The 18,217-nt window shown below is 41.4% G+C and overlaps 2 protein-coding genes across 7 annotated transcripts in view; one reads left to right on the forward strand and one right to left on the reverse strand.

Annotated features, from left to right (window-relative positions):
- CMSS1 (cms1 ribosomal small subunit homolog) overlaps positions 1–18,217 on the forward strand; it is a 239,393-nt gene that overhangs the window by 170,657 nt on the left and 50,519 nt on the right. The window contains exon 1 of one of the 6 annotated variants that reach the window (XM_083820379.1): positions 15,622–15,732. The exons of the other annotated variants lie outside the window; for them this stretch is intronic. Coding sequence (XP_083676505.1) covers positions 15,708–15,732 — 25 coding nt within the window. The 5' untranslated portion in view covers positions 15,622–15,707. Of the gene's footprint in view, positions 1–15,621; positions 15,733–18,217 lie in introns of those variants that run through there. 6 annotated transcript variants of the gene reach the window in all.
- The window catches only part of FILIP1L (filamin A interacting protein 1 like), a 205,311-nt gene that overhangs the window by 168,903 nt on the left and 18,191 nt on the right, over positions 1–18,217 (reverse strand). The window lies entirely within an intron of this gene.

Below are 18,217 nucleotides of genomic sequence, written 5' to 3' on the forward strand. Positions count from 1 at the left end.
CTTTTCCTCCACTTGAAAAAAAAATTGGCTGTTCAATAAGAAGACAGAAGAAGCAGAGTTACATGGAGAAATTACGGATACTTTGGTCACCAAACCAAAAGGAAAATCTGGACAAGCAGAATAAATTAGTTTGGAATTTGGCCAAGCTAGCAGTGGGAGAGGATGGACAAGTTCATATCTTTCAAGGAGCCCAGTAAGTGGCTAAGACTTGAGTTTTACATCTTTATTAAAAGAAGACACCCTGAAAAACACCATGGAGGAGGGAATATGGAAGCAGGAGTGCTTTCATTGTTACTTTAGTAAATAGAACTGCTGTTTGTAAAGTATTGAATCTTAGGCATTGGTTTTAATGCCATGCAAGATGAATTTGCCCATGCTCTCTTGCTGAGGTCAGATGAGGTGACTAGGTACGTTACGATAACATTTTGTTATTTTATTTTTTGAATGGTTTGTGTAAGCTCCTAGATGAGAGTGCTTTAGTGCAGGGCTGTCTGTTTAATAACACCCCATCAGGTGCTGATGTTAAATCTGGCTGCAGCTTTTGAAGGGTTTTGATGATGGATTGCCTGGAAACTGTGAGCTGTGACCTCTGTAACAATGTCAGTTTGAAGCCTGTCTTTACAGGCATACTAAAACTATTAGATCTGGTAACTGAAGCAGCATGTGAGATCCCACCATTTCTCTTAGTGGCTGTGTGAAGGCCTCCATCTCATCATGCCCTTGTGGCATTTGTTTTCATTCTAGCAGTGGAAGCTGAATTTGGAACAGTTTTCATTGCAATTGAGAAGTCCCTCAGGAGGGAGCTCTACAATAGCTTATTTAAGGGGTTAACTCCTTGATAAATTACACAGTCAGCTCTCGCTTAGCTCTGCTGGCTACCTGGGTTTTATATTAGCAAGATTATGTCTTCTCCTAACATCCTCTGCTTCATCACATTGTTGTGAAAAGTATGAATACAGAGTGAGGGATGAGCTAATGGCAGTGCCCACTGCTCCTTAAACATGCACCCGCTTCTTACAGAAATCCAGTCACTATTTTCAAGAAATAATATGGCATGGGTGTGCTTTAGATTAATTTTACGTATGGTTAGTTTGCTTTGTGTTTTAGTCTTGTCTGGTCATCTTTTCTCAATTTGCCAGCAAAATGAAGAGTTGACCTAAGATATTTCTGAGCTGAGTTCTGAACTTATGTTTTCGTCTTAATCTACCTGAACTCTTTTGCCTTCAGTGTGTTAAAACCTGTAGAATTATAAACCCACTAGTGGTTTGCTTGTTTGTTTCTAGCGTACACTTGATGTTAGCTGTCTTTCCACAAAAGAGAAATGGCTTGACTCTGAAATAAAAGAACCCAGTTTTTAGGGCCAGTAATCAAATGTTTTATTTTCTGCTGGAAAAGTCATAGAAAGAAACACCAGATTAAATATTTGCCTCTTTTGGAAGCAAATAAAATTATTGAAAATTTGTAATAAAACTGTATTAATAAATTCTGAAACTAGAGTTATAGGATTGTTTGACTTTTTGTTCATATTTTGCGGGAGCACTTGAGGCCATTTGAGGCAAGTACAACCACATGCAGGAACTGCCTTAGTTTTGTGTTTTAGCTTTGAGTCTTTCAATACAAGAGAAGTTACCTGCTCAGCAAGATTGTCACCACTTGGTGGCTGCAAACAAAATGTACAGTTCTTAGGCTTTATTATCAAATGAACTTTTGTAATTTAGTCTAAATCAGGAGAATGAACCACTCAGTTTGAATTTTTTAAGGGTGCTGCACGGAAAGCAGAGAGGTAAGATTTCCTTTAAAGAGTGTTTAGCCCTTGAAAAGTTTTTTTTTAATTTTCTTTTAAATAACTACAACATTAAAGTCTGTTTGCAATCTGAAAAGAAGTTAAAACATAGCAGCATTTTACTTCATGTTGCTATATTTTATTTTTAGTTTTGAATCTCCTCAATTCATTGACCACTTGCTTTTTCCACCAGCTCAGCAATGTTTGGGTGAAAAGAGCTTGCTAAGCTGATTGGAGCAATACAAGAGAGATTAGTTAATAAAGATCAGATTTGGATATCAGGGACATCTTATGTTTCTGTGCTCGTTTAAAGACGGTAGCATTGTGGAGGTGATGAGGGAAAATATTCATCAAATTTGTCTTTCTTCAGTTCCTTCATCTTTGAGTTTGTGGAAGCCCTCTCAGACTGAGCACCTTTCACAAGTAGTGATGGACACCCAACAAGCATACACCTCAGAACTGATGTTGCAGTTTCACCAGATTATGGAAGGTCTACTCCCTCTCATGTGAACCAGTTCTTTTTGCTGGTAATTTGAGTGTCTGTTTATTCCTTTCAATGTCTTAAACCTTTCACCTTCCCTGTTACCTTTATCAACTTAAGAAACAGTGGAGCCAGATTGCAGAAGGCATGTGGGCATCACTCGGACATCCTCCACCTTACCCGGATCCATGAGTGCAGCAGCGTAGAAAGATGAGCATTGCCTGACACTGTTTAAATTAGTACGTAGCTTGATGTAAAAATTGTGTCCAGCAATGACAAAAAAGCATGTTGCATCCTGTTTTATTGAGGTTGATGATACGCTCAGCAAAGATTTCTATTCCCAACTTTATCTGGGTGCAGGCTGAAGGAGAAGGAAGTAAACTCTGAGAAGCCCAGAGCATATCTAAGGCACGTGAAAGTCTCTTGGGGGTTGCTTTCCTTATCTCTCTCTGTTCTGTCTGCAGTTTGTTGAGGCCAGCAGCTTGGCAAGGACTTGCCATAGCACTAGCTGGGCACACACCCGGGCTGTGGGGTGCTGGGGACGGGGCAGGGGGCTGGGGCTGGCTTAGAGCTGCTGCAGGTCTCTGCAGCAATTGTGGTGTGGATGCTCAGAAACATACTGCTCCCCGGTCTGTAGGGTGAAATCACCCCATGGTTCCCCCATCATGTTCCTTTCACATCTCTCAGGATCCACTGACTCAGTGTTAAAAAAGGACTTGCAACACATGCATCTATTCAGTCCCACTCCATTTAGTACATGACTCAATCTGTGGAGTGAAACTCATGGCATGAGTAGGGAAAAGCTACTATCAGAGGCACTTTTTCCTCTTAGACATCATCTACCTTTATTGTAGGCAGCTTTTCTCCACTGTCTCTAACTAGCCTTCTGCTTTTATTTTTCGTGGCTGGGACACGGTTCTCGTTGGTGATCATATACTAGCTGGGAGGCCACAATGTGAGCATGGATGTGGCTGCTTTTATTTCCCTTTACCTGAAGAACGAGAGGCAGCAGGAAGTATTCAGCTATGCTGAGAGAACAATTTCTGGGCTCAAAAAACAAACTAGAAGCCCTTCTAAGAAATGAGTAATTCTGTTCTGTTATCCCTATCCTTGGTGAATGCAGATTACAACTTACCCCATGTGCGGTGCTTCTGCTGCATTATTTGGGGTACCGTCTTCAGAGCTGCTGCTTCTCCTACAGTGTTATCTGTCCCACACACATGACATGGAGTATGTTTACCATCAGTCTTGATAATGGATGCTTTTCTTCTGCTTTCTCCTTGATGGTAAGCACACGGACTCATTTTTTTTAAAGCAGACTTTTAGCTATATAACATCGTCTTAAGGAATGAAGAGGTCCTTGGGTAATGCCCAGGCTAGTCAAACATTTTCGTAGTCAATAAATTACTGCCAATGCTTAAAGATCAGTCTTTTGTGAGATTAAACCCAGATCTTTTCATATATGTATATCAGAGACTTGGAGGCAGTTTTTTGGTTCCCAGTTTTACATTTTGTATTTATATTCATGTCCTTAGAGACTTTTAAAGCATCTAACAGTTCTCACTGGAGCAGAGACATTCGTGGAGCCTTGTCAGATAAGCTGTGGAGTGTGTAGTTCAGTAAGATACTCATAATTCAGCAGATGTGCAAGCACTTAATTTCTTTCCTTCAGCTGTAGATCTTTTATTTTTTTGTAAATATATTTTCTCTTTTTTCGTGCAAAATCAAAGCAGTTCTTTTTTTTTTTTTTGGCCAAGTGTTTCTTTAAGGTTGTTCAGTACTGATATTTTCTCTGAAGTTAAGAAATAATATTCAAATTATATGTGTGGTTCTAAAGTACTGCTTTACATTTTGGGGGGAAGAGTGACTTAGCTGTTCAGAAGAAAAACTGCTAAACTGTCTGTAGAATTTGTGACTTAACATTTTTTTTGAGAGAAGTCTGTTACATGTGATATGTTGTATTGATGTTAAAATGTGTTTGTAAAGTACCATGAGAGTGGGAGGGTGGAATGCTTCGTAAGAAATCCTGAGGGATGTGAAATTCTAGTTTTGGGCTGACAGTTACAACATTGTTCAACATCATTGTGAAAATGTAGCAAAATACCTTAATGTATATATTGAGGAAAATCAATGTCAGATTCCTTTTGTGTTTTTAAATGGATACATTTCTGTAACTGGGTTCTAAACTTTGGTCTCTACAAAAGCGATAGGAAGTTTGCCATTTAAAGCAGTGTGACTAAGATTTGGCTTATGGCTTAAGATAGGGCTTATGTTTGGGCTGGATTTTTCTCTCAGTCACACTGGTGTAGCTTCAAAATGGTTTGCTGGTGATTCGCAGTAGCCCACAGTAGTGGGTTACTATAAATAAAAGTTCTCCAAAGAGATATAGTATTTGTTAAGGAAAGCTGTGGGAGGATTGTCTCTGCTAATTCCACATCTCCGGCTATCACAGTAGAAGAGGAAAGATGAGGCTTTCCCTAGGCAGCTAGGACAGAGGTACAGAGAACTTCGTAGATCAAAACCAGCTTACTGAGCTTGACCCAGGCATCACCTGAGAGTAAATACAGAGCATGTTTCAAATTTGTCTGTTTTCCATTTGTGTGGGTCAGTGGTGAAATATCAGTTAAGATGATTCTAGTAAGATAAATCTTTATCTCAGATGCTCTTGCAAGTCTGCACTGGCCATTCAAGCAGATCTTGTGGCTAGAAGTCCAGGAAGATTCTGGCTTCTGGTAGTGCTGATGTTGTAGAAATAGGTCACACTCTCAATGTAATAGCTAAAGCAAGCAAGTGGTTAATGCTTCAGGCCTTCCAGCTGTTTTGGCATTAATTAAGAGAGTGAGTGGAATTGATCAACATGTTAATTATTCTGTTACATTTTTTTCCAAAAGTAAAACTCCCAAATTACAGTAATTTTGTGAAAGTATTGCAACAATGCTCTTTAATGAGATCTTAACAGCAAGACGATGAAAATGACTATCTGTAGTGGGAATGCATGACTTACTACCAAACATCAAGAAATATCCATAATAGGAATTTTGTTTTATAGCCTTTCTAATATGAAGCCAACAGATCTAACAATCCTGTTACGCAACATATTTATGCACTTTGCTAAGTTTTGATCACTAGACTCCCCAAGGAGTTTAAAAGAAAGGAAATAAAAAGCCCCTGACACTCATGTTGCTGACCTCCTTCCAACCTGCTAGCAGCAGCTCTTGTGACATTTTTATTGCTTAGGGAGCAAAGTATGAAACTGTCTGCAAAGGCATGGGATCCCAGCTATTCTGCAAAAGATGAAAGTTTCTGATTGTTTTATAGGATGTATATTGCCGGTGCTAGAGGCTGTGAAATTTGCACTTCAGTTTTTGGAATGCCCCTTCAGACATTGGCCAGGGAAATACATTTAAAATGTACTTTACCTAGAATACTAGTGAATCCCACAAGGCTTTAAATAACCTGTGTTATAACGTCACTGTGGTTACACATGAGAATAATTAGTAATGCCGTGTTCTATCTCCTACATGACTGGCAGGGCTTCAGAAACACTGCGCTCTGGAAATTCACATTAAATATTTTTCCATGCTTCAGCTGACTGTAAGTCTTGTTATTCATTTACTTTTAAAACACAAAACAAAAGAAATTATTAGTCACTGGAAGAAAATGTAATTGATCTAACTGCTGTGTCGGTTCAATTTTCAGTTTATTGCTTTTAGCTATAAACGCGTATTGGCCGTAGAATTCCTTTGTGCTAACAGAAGAATTCCTGTGTACGTCAGAGGCACGGTGAAGACCCCCAGTAGGCTAGCAGAGCTAATGGCATCGAGGTGTGTGAGAGAGAGATGGGAGCAATCGGGGCTAGCTAAAGGATGGAAAGAGTTGGCAGATTCAGGGTGAGGAGCTCAGGAGAAAATAAGGACCCGATCGGTTTTAACATACACTACAGAGAGTTGCAGGGCAGTGAGGTTTTAGGCCTAAGTAGACGGAGCTGCTTACAGCGTTTTTATGAAGACTCTTCCTTTACTTCCTTGTCTGTAGCGTCTGTGCTAAGAGAAGGGCAATTTATTTCCTTTACGGTATCTCTGGTTCATCCTGGAGTCATTTAGTTGGGTGAATCAATTAAACGTCGCGCTGGGGAAGAGTTTGTGAAATATCACATACTTTGAGCTTATGAAGCTTAAATGAGGTGTTTGCTTACCCAACACTCTTCCTGCTTGCTTGCATTCATGACCTAAAACACCTGGTGATGCAAGGTCTTGCTATTGTACTAGTTCATTTCTTGGGTGGCTGCTGCTTTCTTAGGAATATAATTTATTGCTTTTCTGCTTACTTTTCTGCAGCTATGTCAATGTAATGTAACACAAACTTCAGCCACAACTAAGAGCTGTGTATTGTCTTGCACATGACGAGCTTTTGTCCTCTTTGAGTGCAAGATAGAAAAAAAGCAATTTCTCCCCAACTCTTGTTTGTTGATGGCTAAGAGCAGTGGTGGGTTTCTACAGCTGTCCCCACAGAATGTTCAGAGGGTGTTACTGGGAGCCAGCTGTAATGAGCTCCTATTTACATGCTTCCTGGAAATCAGCTCAAGTGAATATGCAAACTTGGCCATCTTTTTCATTGAAAGGCATCTAAGGAACTAGAGTTCAAAAGTAAGTTAAAAGGAGAGTGAAACAGATGTGCTATGAATAAATGTTGTTATAGGCACGTTTGTGCCTGAATATATATTTTTTCATTTATACTTTGAATAAAACAAATATGAAAACAAGGCATAACCTCATAATAAGCCACCTAACTGTACATCATTGGCTTGTATAAGACAAACATCCTTTTTAAAAAAAAAAAAAACTTTTAAACTCTTTGCTACCTTTACTTGTTCTGCATTTGGATTTGTTCTGGATTAAATTCTTCAGATTGAGGGACTGCTTTGCTCTGCATTACACACAGTGTAACAAAACCAAATCACACAGTACTGGTACTGTATAGATGCTTTGTTTCTAGGTAATTGTACTCGTTTCCTTTGACAGTGACTACAGAAAAGTTTAGTCAATCTATTTTCATTCTGTTTTTCAGATGTCTGGTATTTGTAATGAATGCATGATCTGTTAATTCCCCTCATTCCTTCCCCTCCCCAGTGAAAGAAAAGTGCAGTTTCTGGTTTAGGATAAACTATTGCTTCCTCGTGGTTCTGTATATCCCCCATGTATCAAAATGGCTGGGGGAATTCTTCAGAGAATCAAAGATCTCTTGAATTTCCTCTTAAATTAAAAATGTGTGACTGCTTCCCAGTAGTTTCTTTTACTGGACTGTACAAGAAGAGCTCAGAACTGGGGGAACTGTTGAACTGCTCATTAGCTATGCTGAAGTTACAAAAATATCTGAAACTGTAAATTCTCTGGAGAAGAAGTGAACCACAGAATAGTGTAATCTGCCAGACTATTATACATACGTGCTCAGGAGTGTTGTGACTTTAAGTATGGCATATGTTAGATGAGTGTCAAAGGGGACCCCAGAAGAAAAGCTACAGAAGTTTCATCCCTATGCATGGAGAATCCTGCTGGGACCCTTCATCCTTGCCAGTGAATCACCATGCCTCGGGAATTTGTCCTAATGTGCTAGCTCGTCTTTGAAATGAGGTAAAAATCAAACAGCTGCAACTCTAAGCTATATCTGGCAGGGGGAAAGCATGCTCTCCACAATTGTGCTCATGCACAATTGCCTGTTGGTATCTTGTCCCTTTGTGCGTGTGCATGCAGCCCTTGGAGCTGGAGACACATTGGAGCTAGCCATGCCTACAAGGAGCGATCCCAGTCAACCTCCCTAGTCCGTGTCCTGTGCACTGGCAGCGAGTGGATGGTGCTGCCCTCGCCTGCTGCCTCCTCTTCTTGTCTTGACGAGACAGAGCTCGCTTGTGATTTGCTGCTCTTTGCTGGAGGTTACCCAAGCCTTTCCGATTAATGTCGCTTCTTTTGTGAATTTTAATGTTTTTACCATCTTTGTAGCTTTTAATACATGTTGCCTGTTTGATGGCTCAGTTTCCAGTCTCTGGGTTTGGTTTGGTTTGGTTTTTTTACATAGCTGCGTTGTAGCTAGATGTTAGCTATGAGAGCTCCATTTCTTGCTGAGGAGATGCAGCTCCTTGTATGCTGGGTGAAGAGCATAATCTGCTTACATGTGGTGTGTCAGAGTTTGGAGCCCAGGGCCAGAGCGCATTGCCAAGAAAAAATCCAAAGCTTCCTTCTCAGCAGGCCATTTTCTTCCGTTTGACACAGAAGCGGTCAGACTGAGCATCTTCGCTCACAAATGAAAATGCAGGATGATGACAGTAGCTGATAGTATCTTTGTTGTGGCAGGGGATTGCTTCACGTCTCTCAGTCTTGAAGAAATCTGTTTCATCGCTGTGGTTTGGCCATTCACAGAAAGTACCTCCGCTTCACAGCGAACCGTGATGACTAACGAGGGATCCCCACTGAGGCCAATTAGAGCCTTGCAAATGGCTCCTTCCTCAGAAGGACTAGAGCAGACGCTGTGTTTTCCACCCTGGTGACTCACTGGGTAGTTTTGGAAAGCAGACGCTGTGTTCCCTGTAGGTCATCCCACGTATCTGCATCTCCCTGCACTCCTGATCCTTCATACCTTCAGCCTGTTCAGGTCCGTCCTGTCCTGGGTTTGCACCAGTCAGGCAGGGCCTGGTGGAGCCTTGCCTGGCTGTGTGGGTGAGAGCCCCTCCAGCCCTGCCGCTTTCTGTGACTCCACTGGCCTGATCTTCTGTGCAGTGCACATCACTGGGCTGTCTGCTGCCCCACAGACACCCTGTTCTTGGTGAGCCATGCTCCCACAGCCTGGTTTAAATCCTTGTTCTTAGCAAGTCTCATTCAGTGGCTTCAGGGGACACTAGGCCGCGAGGTGTGCTTGTCGAGCCCTTGTGGTTCTCCACACGTCTCACAGGTAGGTCCCTGTCAGCCAGGGGTCACAGGTTCATATCTGGGGCTTCAAAAGGTGCCTATTTAATCTGGATAATTTTTGTTTTGAGGTCATTTCAGCCCTACATCTAAAAGGAGGTTTGTTTTTCTGAACCTGTGTTACACTGTACACTGTACGTTTCTGTGCTAATACACATGTAGAAATGCATCATCTTTGCCTCTGTAACTGCAGGTTATAGTTCAGTTTCTGAATGATCTGGTATAGATCTCTGGTAACTTAATTGGGTCTTGGAATTTCTCACAAGAAAATGAATGCAAGGCTGCCTGTTCCCTTATATTTTGAAGAGGATTAGTTTTTTTTTGGGGGGGGGGGGGGGGGGGGCATGATTTCTGCTAAAAAAAGGAAATCTGAAGAGGTTGAGGCTGACCTGCTCAGTGCTGTGTCCCCATTACACAGCCATTTTCCCAGAGGTAGCATTTCTCCTGGACTGACTAACTGCCTTGAAAAGCACGTCAAGTTCCATGTCATGTCAGGAAATGAAGCTGGTTTCCTTTGCTCCCCTCCCCTCTTCTCAGGCGCTAACATCCTTGCCTGAAGATTGTCCATATTGCTGGTAGAAAGTATGCTTTCTCCAACCACCCACAATGAGTTTAAGCTGTAGGAGAATGAATTGCTCTACATTTCTGTGTTAAAAGGGCTCTTCTATACCACTGGCTCTGCTTGGAGGTGGTCCCATTGTGTGGCAGATTGTAATTTGTACATTGATATTAGTGTGCTAGAGCTGCTAGTGGGGACTGGGATTCTTTCCTTCCGTGAATGCAAGTAACCTCCATTAGCTTCTCTAAATGAATATTCCCTGTCCCAAGATCTGCAGGGCTGCTTACAAGGTGTGCATCTCTGCTAAGCACTGTTGTAAAGGACATCAGGTGGGATTTGGGTTTTGCTGCAAAAGGGCTCAGTGGTCACTGTGCTGCTGGACTTTCAGATACCCTATTTCAGGTGAGGTAGGCAGGGGAAGGACATACTAACGGTAACCATGCAGGTGAACCGTCATTTAGAGGAGAAAGAGAACATCATTCTCCAGTAAATTGAGTCTATTTTCTTTATGCGCAAACACAACTAACCTTCCTGTCTGTTTGCCCTGAGGTTTTGCTAGGAAAATTAGATAATTATACATTTTAAAGAAACTGGTGTGATCCACTGATTCTTTTAATCACATGCCCATAGGGAAGAAGGTCTGAGGACACTGCTGCTGGTGCTGGAAGTCCTGAAAGGAATGTGGCTTGCCTGAGTGTTCCTACACACAGTCATGGCATGGTAAACATTACAATGATGTCATCCAAGCAATCCTTAGTTACTGGACAGTAACTTTAAAAAAAAAAAAAAAAAAGAAACAGCCAACAGCCTGAAATATTTTTTCTTCAGTTTCTAGCACAGACAAATCAAATTGCAGTTTGGATTAGCTGTGAGCATTCAGCTTGACTTGTAGTGCTGTTGCTGGCTAATATATATGTCAGTTTCTCCTCTGGTGAAACAAGCTTTAGGTAGTCTTTTTTTATAGCCACCTTCATGGTACCTTTTCGGTGCTTCTCTTCATTACTAAATATGTGTAGTCTCATACCTTTTTGTGGTTTTTAACATCATCTTAAAAGTGGAGATGAGGAAAGAAGAACCTAAATTTGATCTCTGTCCTGATAATTGTCCTATTTTCTTTCCTCTAATTATTAGGATCAAACAGAGGAGAGCTTTGCTGGGAAAGGTCAGTGTTGGCATCATGCAATGTGCTAAAGCTTGCATAGCAGTACTGTAAAGTATATCATAGAAAACACAGAAGAGACTAACTGCTCAGTTTTATATCCAAAAGTGGGGATAACTGGTTCCTTAGTTTCTAGAATTGGCTGTATTCGCTAATGCTTGGTGATTAAATTCAGTAGGGACTAGACGGTAGAGGGGCCTTTGGATCTATCCCTGAAAACGCAGAATCTTGAGCTATTTTGCATCTGGAAGGAAGAAAGTTCCAAATTTTGAGGTCAACCATATTAACAAACCTCTGCAAATATATTTTTAGTTCACAGAGTGAAAGTCAGATTTGGCTGGTGAGGTCTGGGTTTCCTTCTGCTAAGGGTGTTAGCTGATACTTTATTACAAATGAAGTGTTTTGTTTCCCATTTTTCTTGCAACTGGCAAAGTGCAAAACTTCCAGCTTGGACTTGGCGTCAGAGAAGACTTCCCCCTGCTTCCCCCTCAAATTCTTGTATGTAGCTTGTCAGTAGCTTTATGGTATTGTGGAAAAGTCAGAGAGATGTCACCCTTCTCAGGAAGAAAATGGGAAAATTGCTAGTTCTTGAATAGATTCAAAGTTGCAGATGTTTGCTATTGTCTTCTAAAGAATGAAATTTAATTGTTATGTGCTACTAAGACTTTAAGATAGTCAAGGGAACATTATCTCACTATAAAAATAATTGAAACCTCCTTTCAGGATAATGCACATGTGGCTAATATAGACACTGGCCACAGAGGTTGTATCTGGGGATTTTAAGATTTATGGTATTTTTTTTGAGTGCCATGTTGTGTTTTCATGTCAATGGATATAATTCCATTGACTTAGGTTGAAAATGTTTTTTTTTTTTCATGTGTGAGATCACAGTCCCTAAAACCTAATTGCTAATATTTGTTTTCCTGTTTTATATGCGCCTCTTAGGACATTAGAACAACTTTTTAGTATGCTGAATTTTCAGAACCTTGCTTTGAGCTGGGTTTATTTCAATTCTATTTAGGATTATAAAGCCAGGGTGATGGAACAACAGATCAGCCTTGGGACACATTGGGACTGGTTGTCTGTTCTCTTGCAAATCCTAATGTGGATACTTAAGTTCTGTACTGTTTGCACTCACAGCTGAGAGGTTCTCAGTGCCCTGGTGGTGTATGTGACACATGAAGATGTTTGACCCATCAGCTTTTTCATAGAATTTCAGGGTTTTGTGAATCAAGCAGTCCATGCACCAGAATAACACCCAGATCCCAGTGTAGTGCAGTGTGGCTACATCAAGAGCATTTTTTCCTTATTAGACAGAGGTGAGACTTTGGCTGCATGAGATGGGACTGATTAAAAGCTGATTTTCTTTCTCTTTCTGGGGTCCCAAAAGCTATTTCTTTTGGTTCCTGAAAACAAACAAACAAAAAAAGGTTTTTCACCAAGAACTGATAGCTCTTGTGAAAGACTCAGTAGTTGCAAGTCCAGTTTTCCGGATTTGTGGTTGATAAGTGCATTAAAAAGTACATGCAGCTTTTTGAGTTATTCTGGTGTAAGATACTAGAAGAAAATGAGTATTGTACTTTTAAGATGATTTCTTTCTTAGTAGTTAATTTATCTCTAAGGGGGAAAAACACAGCAATGTTGAGCTCAAAGTATTGAGTACTTCAGTCTTCCTCAGCTGCAGCTTACTGGGGAAAAAAAACTAGAGGGGGGATAATCTAAACGTCTAAACCTTCTTAAACCAAGCAGAGGAATAAAAAGATCAATACAATATTTTCTGTTGGCATATTCACTCAGATGTTCTGCTGGTTCAGTATCGTTGTTCTGATTTTACTTCATTTTAAGCCTGAGAGGGCAGCCTAAAATACAATTGGTGATCCATTAATTTAGTGCTAGTTAGTGTGAAATTAGTGGAGTTTTCCAGCAATCTAGATGGCAGAGGCCCAGTGCAAGACCCCTATTGTCTTTGATATGTACCATTAGTCTGGTCCACGTGAGCTTATAGTGGAGTATGCAAAATAAGGACTGTGTCTAACACCTCCAACTGTGGGCCCTAATGCTGCAGCTTAGGCAGGTGAGGTGCCTTTGTTTTAAGGTTCAGAGTACTTGTCCTTGAGGTCATCACAACAGGAAAAAAATCTGAAGAAATTTCAGTATAGGATTGTGGCTTCCTGCAGTGATAGGCAGTAAATTCTAGGCACTTCTGTATTGTTGGTGTTTCTGAAACTTTTCATTATACAATGAATTTGCCTCGAAAGTCTATGGCAAATTAGAACAGAAGGATAATCTTCAGTATTAGAGAATGATTAAAGCTCATACTTCAAATATATTACAGTAGATTTCTTCCATGTGTCAAGGGGGAAACTCAGGGGTGAGGCTCCTCAGCATGTGACCTCAAAGCAGACAAAAGATGAAATGCTTCATGGCTCACACGGCTTGTTCTCTGCAAAGCATTTTAGTAGGATGAGAGGGTATTCAGAAGTACTCATCACTAGCTTGATTTTCTTCCCACTGAAGTGGATTGTTTGTTTTGAAGGTTTGGTGATATTTTTTTCCTCCTAAATTCTCTGGGAGTGGATTTGAACAACACTAAGTGCTTCTGTAATTCTTATTTTTCTAATGTAGTGCCTATGTTTCTTCAACGTTGGTTAGCTGTGCCTGTAGTTTTCTATAAATGTTCACAAGTGTGCACATGTGCGTAAGCTACACGGGTGGATTTTGCTATAACCTGCTCCTGCTGTGTTCCCATATTGGATCTGAGTATCACTTTAACCCCAGCCTGGTCTGTATGTGTATTAAATTTCTTTGAATAATAAGTGCATTTAATTCTTGCTAAACATTGTTTACTTCCTGCCTATGAATGGTAAAACCTCAATGTCTGTTTTTCATATATTTCCAGGAACCTCATGCAATCCCAATGGTATGCCCTAGGGAACAGCTTATGAGGTCAGCCCTGCTGCTTACTTATCTTGGGATTCAGCCCTTCCGTACTTGTTCTTCAATAGTAAAATTCTTGGTTCAAAGCCACTATTGAAAGATGAAGATAGCATGGGGAACCCATATAGTTCACCTGACGCTGATGGTATTATGATGTGGGGAAGACGGTGTTCAAGGGAGGTAGCCATCCTGCTCTGGGGCATTTGGTAACTTTTTACACACTGTAATAAGGGCAAGGAATTTTGTTCTTTGATGAGGATCAGATGGAATTTCAAACACCTCTGGCAGGTTGTGTATTAACATGTATCTTGGTATCTGGATCAGTAGCATCTTAACACAGCTAAAGGGTAGGACATGCAATACTTAGAAGAGCGTAACGGCTGAGCAGGTTGCAAGCGAGCAGGGCACTCAGACACCCTTTAAAATTATTGCTCCCATTTACATGCAAACTCTGCCTTGTTTTTTCTGATAGGCAACTTTTTAAATTCTTTCACATGTGCTGACTTCATTGTTCTCTATTTATTGCACATCTCAACTATGTTTTAAAAGAACTTGAGCTGATGCCAGCAACAACATGTCTGAGCAGCTTTGATGCAACTTAGGTAACTTTAGGCTTGAGGTCATTTGAGAAATGTTGCTTTGGGGACTAGAGTCTTAAATATTATCCCAGCAGGAGTTTCCTTAGACATTTCAAGAGTACTGTAGAATTCCCTAAAGTTGAGTACAATAGCATTTATGTTATCTGTTTTATACACTCAGGGATTAAATATAGTGTTTTTTTGGAACAAGTATATTGGGGGTGGGATAGGAGAGTGAACCTGAGACGGAGGTTAAGGTCTTGCAGTCTGTTGGTTTGACATAATACTGAATAATAGACTGCTTAAATTACATTGTCACTAAGAGAATGTGTTCTGACTCCGTTTGCAATTAAAAATAGTAATAGTAATAAAAAATTGCTGTCTAAATTTCCAGCTAATCCCCATGTTTGTGCTTCTTTTTTCCTTCTTGAATACTTTTGTTATTGCTATTGGCAGCTTTCACATACCAGTTGGAAGGAAATAACTGACCTTGTTTTAGAAGTGACACTGTGCAATGTCCTGCCTAGAGATAGCCAAGTCCGTAAGTGCTGGCATATCTATCAGTTTATTGGCATGCCCAACAAGAACAGTCATCCTCCAATAATTTTGCTTTTAAATGAGGTGGTTAAAAGACTTTTGCTTCTATTCTAGATGAGTGAGTAGGAGCCTTGCTTTGGATAGATGTCATCCACAGCTCCTTCTGTTAAGCCAGCAGCTGTGGATACCTCTCAAAGCCTTTCTGGATGGAGAAGTCAAATGAATTATTTTCCTGTGCCCTCTTGGCTGCACACATTGCTATGCCACACTGCCTCAGGATTTCACCTCGCCCTGGACCTGAGATCTTTGAGCTTATATTTCATTCATCTCACCCACTGGATATCTGAGAAATTTGACGCTGTATTAAGGTTTGATCATGCAAGAATACAGCAGTTCTTCCGAGCAGAGCTGGTGTTAGAAACCTGTGGCATCGGCATTTAATGTTTTGAGTTCTTTGTGGTTGTTGTGACTGAGGTTCTGATTAGTTAGGCCGTCTGTTTATGCTGTCAGTATTTTAGAACATGGAAGATACAGGGGGAAACAATCAGAGGATATGAGGAAAAATGCTTTCTTTTTGGTGGGAAAAATATTTGAAGAGTTATTGCTTTTTTATTTTTCTAGACTTCTGAAGTTCTGCCTTGCTGCAAAAAAGAAGCCCCAGGAAGCTCGAGCACAGTAGTTAATTAAAGAAAAAAAAGAAAAGGATTGGAAAGTCTAATGTGCCACAAGAAAGCACTTCAGGGTATGGAAAATATCTAACTTGACATTCCCACAAGATTTTCAGTGTAGTCCAGCCTGCTGGTGGAATGTTTTCGTCATCCATGTGTCGCTATCCCTACAGCTTGTTAATGGCTGTGGCACAGTGGGATAAGGTGGAGGCCATGGAGTGTTTGGGCTGACTGTGGTAATGAAAAACACGTCCTGAACACTTCTTTCAAAGTGTCACTGTTGTGTTGTGCTTGGCCGCGGGCAAGTTTGCTCATCAGAGTCAGGTAACGTGTAAATGACATCAACTCCTGAGGTGTTTTTCCCCGAAGGGAATGTCCAAGCCTTTCGGGCAGCCCTAGTGGCGACGGCCCGGCTGCACGTTAGCCCTGGCAAGGCACCACTGGGAGGAGGTTGGCAGGCTGCAGTCAGCATCCTTCTGTGATTTCGCTAGGAACGATAAGCTCCCTTGCTCCAAAAAAGTGCAAGCACAATTGACTCGGCTTGTTAAGCCAAATCCATCGCTGTCTGTGCTGATTCATGTTGGGAGCTGACATGAAATATCAGTGAGGGATTAGTATGCGTAGCATTGCTGTTGTTAAAGGTTGTGGTTAAGTGCTTGTGCCGCTTGGTCAGACCACGACATGAAACTGCGGTGAGTGTTGAGTTGCTAATGTCTACTCAGGTTACTTGAGTTGGGTTTGCTTGCAAGCAGAACAAGGTGGCTGACGGGCAGGCTTGCATAATACTGGGGGATTTTAGAGCATGGCTGAAGAACAGGCCCTTAATAACACCTCTTCTGTTGCCTCACTGACAGGAGCAGCCACGCAAGGTGTTACTGAGCACGGAGCACCAGCCTGGATTTAAATGGACGTTTTATAAACATTTTGCTGCTTTTTTCTTCCATGTAGATTCCTGTGTTCTGGTAACCTAACCAAGCTGTCCCTGGCAAAGAGAAGTTGAAGTGTTTTGTTGAGCTTCCCATGAAGGATTGTCACGTTGCTGTGCAGGAGTGTGTGAACAGAGGAGTATATTAAGAAAAGAAAAAAAGAGCCCTTTCATTTCTCTATGTCAAAGTCAAGCCTTTTCAAATTCTCATTAGTACTGGGGAGAAGCATTCTCCCATCCCCATCTTTCTGGCACACTTCTCACATCAGGGATTTGGCTTGCTATGCATTCCCCCTGGAGCACAAGTTCACTGCCAGTGTCATGACCCAGCCCCACCAGAAGAGCTTCACTTGAGCAGTTGGCACATGGCATGCAACAGAGGAAGCACACAGTGGGCATGCTGGCAGTGGCAAGCATGCTCAAAGCCTTGTACGACAGGAGATGGGATGATTCGTCCCGAAATCCTAAATAGAGAAATGGCTGTCGATTTGGGGAGTGCAATTGCATGTGAAGAACAGGGCAAAAACATTTAACTGAGGTCTTTGCCAGATTGTTTATTACAAATTTCAGAGATGTAGGAATTGTTGTATTGTGATCCATCCTGCAGACTTGATACACCAGATCTTCGTCCTTCTTGCAGGTTAGTTGCAGATAAATGCCAGTCATTCAGACTGTAGTTAGGTAACCAGATCAAACAGTCTAGGAGATAATGGCGTGAAGGATCTCTTCCTAAAACTTTTTCCCCCCCCCCTTTTTTTTTTTTTAATGCTGGAGTCCTTGCGGAGGGAAACATATATTTGTGTTAGTGCATTGTCATCAAGTATCTGAACTCCCTCTTGCTGTTGCTGGCTCTCAAACAGTTTGTTATTGCCAATTCTTTGACCTCTCCTATGCTTGTTGCGCAAGACCAGGTTGAAGGTCTGTCATGTCATCACCTGGGAAACTAGAAAATAAATGGAATAAATCCCATTAAAGTATTTATAGATAGAGATTGAGTAATGGAGGGTTGGAGTACAAAGATATTTTTAGTGCTATCGCTTACATTCATAATAGCTAGATCGCTTTTTGGTGATGTTGACATCTTTTATTGCTGGCAAGAGACTGCAAGCTTTTTTTTAATATTATGAAAGTGATATAAGAATTACGTCGATGTGGGTAATTTCTACTTGTGAAAAACAGTATTCATGGTTTTACGGGGGGTAGTTAAAGGAAGCTGTATGGGCATGGAAAAGGGGCAGTGGTATTAGGTATCAAGACTTGATGCAGGAGAGGCATGTGGGAGCTGCGGTTCTTCACTGAGAGGGTTGTTGCGCACTGGAGCAGGCTCCCCAGGGACACAGTCACAGCCCCAAGCCTGTCAGAGTTGAGAGAGTTCTATGTGGATGGTGCTGCACGGAGCCCGCAGCTCTCCTGCCATACTGTCTGTTCAGATTCTTGGAGGACAAAGGTTCAAGAGAAAGCATGGCAAGACTGTTCTCACTAACCACGGAGACCTTCTGCGCAGCACAGCGATGTGTCACAGAATCACAGAATGGTTTGTGTCGGAAGAGACGTTACAGACCATCCAGTTCCAACCCCCTACCATGGGCAGGGACACCCCCCACCAGACCAGGTTGCCCAAAGCCGTCCAACCT

The sequence above is a fragment of the Anser anser genome (genome assembly GCF_964211835.1).
Source record: "Anser anser genome assembly, chromosome: 1".
In the NCBI taxonomy this organism is placed as follows: domain Eukaryota; kingdom Metazoa; phylum Chordata; class Aves; order Anseriformes; family Anatidae; genus Anser; species Anser anser.